Source organism: Olea europaea, unplaced genomic scaffold, assembly GCF_002742605.1.
Source record: "Olea europaea var. sylvestris unplaced genomic scaffold, O_europaea_v1 scaffold2455, whole genome shotgun sequence".
NCBI lineage: Eukaryota > Viridiplantae > Streptophyta > Magnoliopsida > Lamiales > Oleaceae > Olea > Olea europaea.
The window spans coordinates 41,075-43,920 of NW_019242754.1; the positions used below are offsets into that span (position 1 = coordinate 41,075).

At 38.9% G+C, this 2,846-nt stretch overlaps 1 protein-coding gene across 1 annotated transcript; it reads right to left on the reverse strand.

Moving 5' to 3' along the window:
* Positions 1–272: 272 nt before the first annotated feature.
* LOC111382250 lies at positions 273–1,243 on the reverse strand. The gene is made up of 2 exons (XM_023006161.1): positions 835–1,243; positions 273–793 (listed from the first exon to the last, which is right to left on the reverse strand). Exons 1-2 carry the CDS (start codon positions 1,241–1,243, stop codon positions 273–275), a joined length of 930 nt encoding a protein of 309 aa, XP_022861929.1.
* Positions 1,244–2,846: the final 1,603 nt, after the last annotated feature.

The following is a 2,846-nucleotide window of genomic DNA, read 5'->3' on the forward strand; positions in this document are numbered from 1 at the left end:
TGATGCAGAAAATGAAAATAAAATGAATGCAATGAATAATGTATGAACTAAACCTAGAGAAAATGTATAAATGAAAAAAAAAAAAAAAGGGAACGAACTCCCCTTAGGTTGCCTCCCAAGTAGCGCCTTTGTTTATTGTCGTTGGCTCGACCTAATATTACCTTTTTCAGCCCGCATCCAGCTAGGGTGTTGTCAATATTCGGCGCATTGCACCAAACTCATTAGAAATAGTCACCAATGATGTCCTATAATCCTGAAAATCATCAAAAGCATCATAAATAATTTAAAAGGAAAGAATGTAAATGGTCAGGGTCAATAAGCGCATGTGCTTCCTCCTCAATGAGTGCATCAATCATGTATGTTTGATGACACTCATCATCTTCCTTAGGCTGTTTCATGATGTAAAAGATGTTGACGTCTAAAGTTATGTTCCCAAAAGATAGCTCCATCAAACCATTCCTGCAATTGTTAGTAAGGTCATCTAAGGTCATGTTGATAAGAGCGTTAGCTGTAGTGAGAAAAGGTTTACCAAGAATAATGGGAATCTTGGAGTTAACATTCACATCTACTTTCACATCCAAAATTAAAAAATCCATAGGGTTGGAAAATTTGTCAATCTGTACTGACACATCATCAACTACCTCCCTTGGTCTAATAATGGACTGATCAGACAATTGTAGGACCACTGCAGTAGGTTTGATCTCACCTAGACCTAACGTCGAGTATGTGGCGTAAGGCATGATGTTAACACTAGCCCCTAAGTCAAGGAGAGCTTGTGAAATCTCATGGTTCCCTATGATATAAGAAACAGTAGGACAACCAGGGTTCTTATACTTAGTGGGACTTTTTGTTCAATTATGGCACTCACATGTTCAGTCAAGAAGGTGATTTTCTTGACGTGGTGCTTCATTTTTACAGTACACAAGTCCTTAAAGATTTTAGCATCTGTGGGGACCTGGGAAATCACGTGCAAGAGAGATAGATTGACTTTTACTTGCTTGAGGTGCTCTAGGATTTCACTGTGTTGACTAGCAGATTTCAAGATCGAATTGAGGGCTTGAGGAAAGGGCACCCTAGATGGATTTTTCACTACCTCCTCACTAGGGGTGCTCTCTTCTATGCTACTGGGATCCTTCTCACTTTTCCCTGGTTCAAGGGTTGTTTCGATGACTTTTCCAGATCTAATGGTTATGGCATTCACTTTCTTCAAGTTGGTCTCTCTTGATCCTGAAGTTTGTGCCATGTGTTGCCCCCTTCAGTTCGGTTGAGTTTGCGCTGGGAATTTTTCATGCTCTCCTACAGTTAAGGTATTAGTTAGTTTGGATATATAAGATTTTATTTTCTTGTTTTGTTCAACAATTTGGGTGATCATAGTCTCAAACTTTTGGTTAGTTTTACTCTGTGCCTTTATAAATGCATGTAGAGTGTTTTCTAAAGAGTTTCTAGAGGACCTGGGCTAATATGGAGATGCAGTGTGAGCTTTATTTGGTTGGCCTTCAGATTTCCAGTTGAGATTGGGTTGATTCCACCATCCAAGATTGTATGTTTCAGAAAAGAGAGAATAAGGCTTTTGGTATGTGCTTAAGGCATCGCAGTGTTCCTCATAAACTCCCCTCATCTCAGCATAGGTAGCGCACTCTTGAGCTGGATGATCAGTTCCACCACAAACAAAACATAGCCCTAAAGATTCAACATGGGATGCATTTTGTGTAGGCTTTGAGTCCTTAGCACGTAAGATTTTAAGTTCTATACTGAGCGTATTTACCTTGGCTCTAAGGTCATCCGCCTCCCTATGATGATAAATGCCTGTGCTAGTGGTGTTTCCAGTGGGTCGTGACCTATTGTACTCTCAGTGGCACTAGGTCCAATCCAAGTATGGGCTTTCTCAACTAAGTCATCCAAGTACTCTATAGCCTCATCTGGATCTTTTTCTAGAAATTCACCATTACCCATCATTTCTACAAATTGGCGCTCTCAAAGTAATAATCCCACATAAACGTAACTCACAACATGCCAACTTTTATAACCGTGGTGAGGGCAAAGGGTTTGCAATTCTTTCTATCTTTCCCATGCTTGATAAAAAGTTTTGTTGTCTTTTTGGATAAAAGAAGAAATTTGTTTTTTTTAAAATGGGGAAAGTATTTGCCAAAGAATACTTGGGTCATTTCAGCCCAAGTCTCAATTGAACGTGGTTACAATGAATACAGACAGCTTTTTGCTCTTTCTTTAAGAGATAACGGGAAAACTTTAAGCCTCACTACATCCATTGTATCACGTTGATTATGAAAATTCGCAACCACCTCTTCAAATTCCCTAATATGCACGTTTGTGTTTTCATTTTCAAGACAATGAAAGGTGGGAAAAAGTTGGATCATTCCCGGTTTAAGGTCCATACGTGACATATTAGGTGGAAGTGTAGATGTGCGTGTGGGTGGAGATAATCTTGCAAAGTCCTAGTTGGTGTCTCTTCAGTTCGCTATTAGTCATGGTGCTATGTGATATAATGTGTGTGCCAACAGATTCAGTATCAAAAAAAGGTTAGAAAGCGATTCAAACACTAGTTGAGGCCTTGCAATGAATCGCCCTTGCTCGTCTTGAAACCTGTTCATAAAACACAAAAAATGAAACTAAATGAGAAATAACAAAATAATTAAGAAAATAAACTAAACTAACTAAAAGAATGTAAAGAAAAAGAGCGAAGTCACATTTTTGCTCGAGAATCCTTCAAGTATTTGCACAGTCTTCCCGAAAACGGCGCCAAAATTTGATTATGCCCAAAGTGTAACACGGTGATTATAGTATAGCTTTGAGGTGTCGTATCCACAAGGAGATGGAAAATTAATTAA

Coding starts and splice junctions, on each gene's coding strand:
- LOC111382250 (XM_023006161.1), bottom strand. CDS start 1,243: ATGGCACAAACTTCAGGATCAAGAGAGACCAACTTGAAGAAAGTGAAT. Junction 794..834: donor TGAACAAAAAGTCCCACTAA/GTATAAGAACCC, acceptor CTTATATCATAG/GGAACCATGAGATTTCACAA.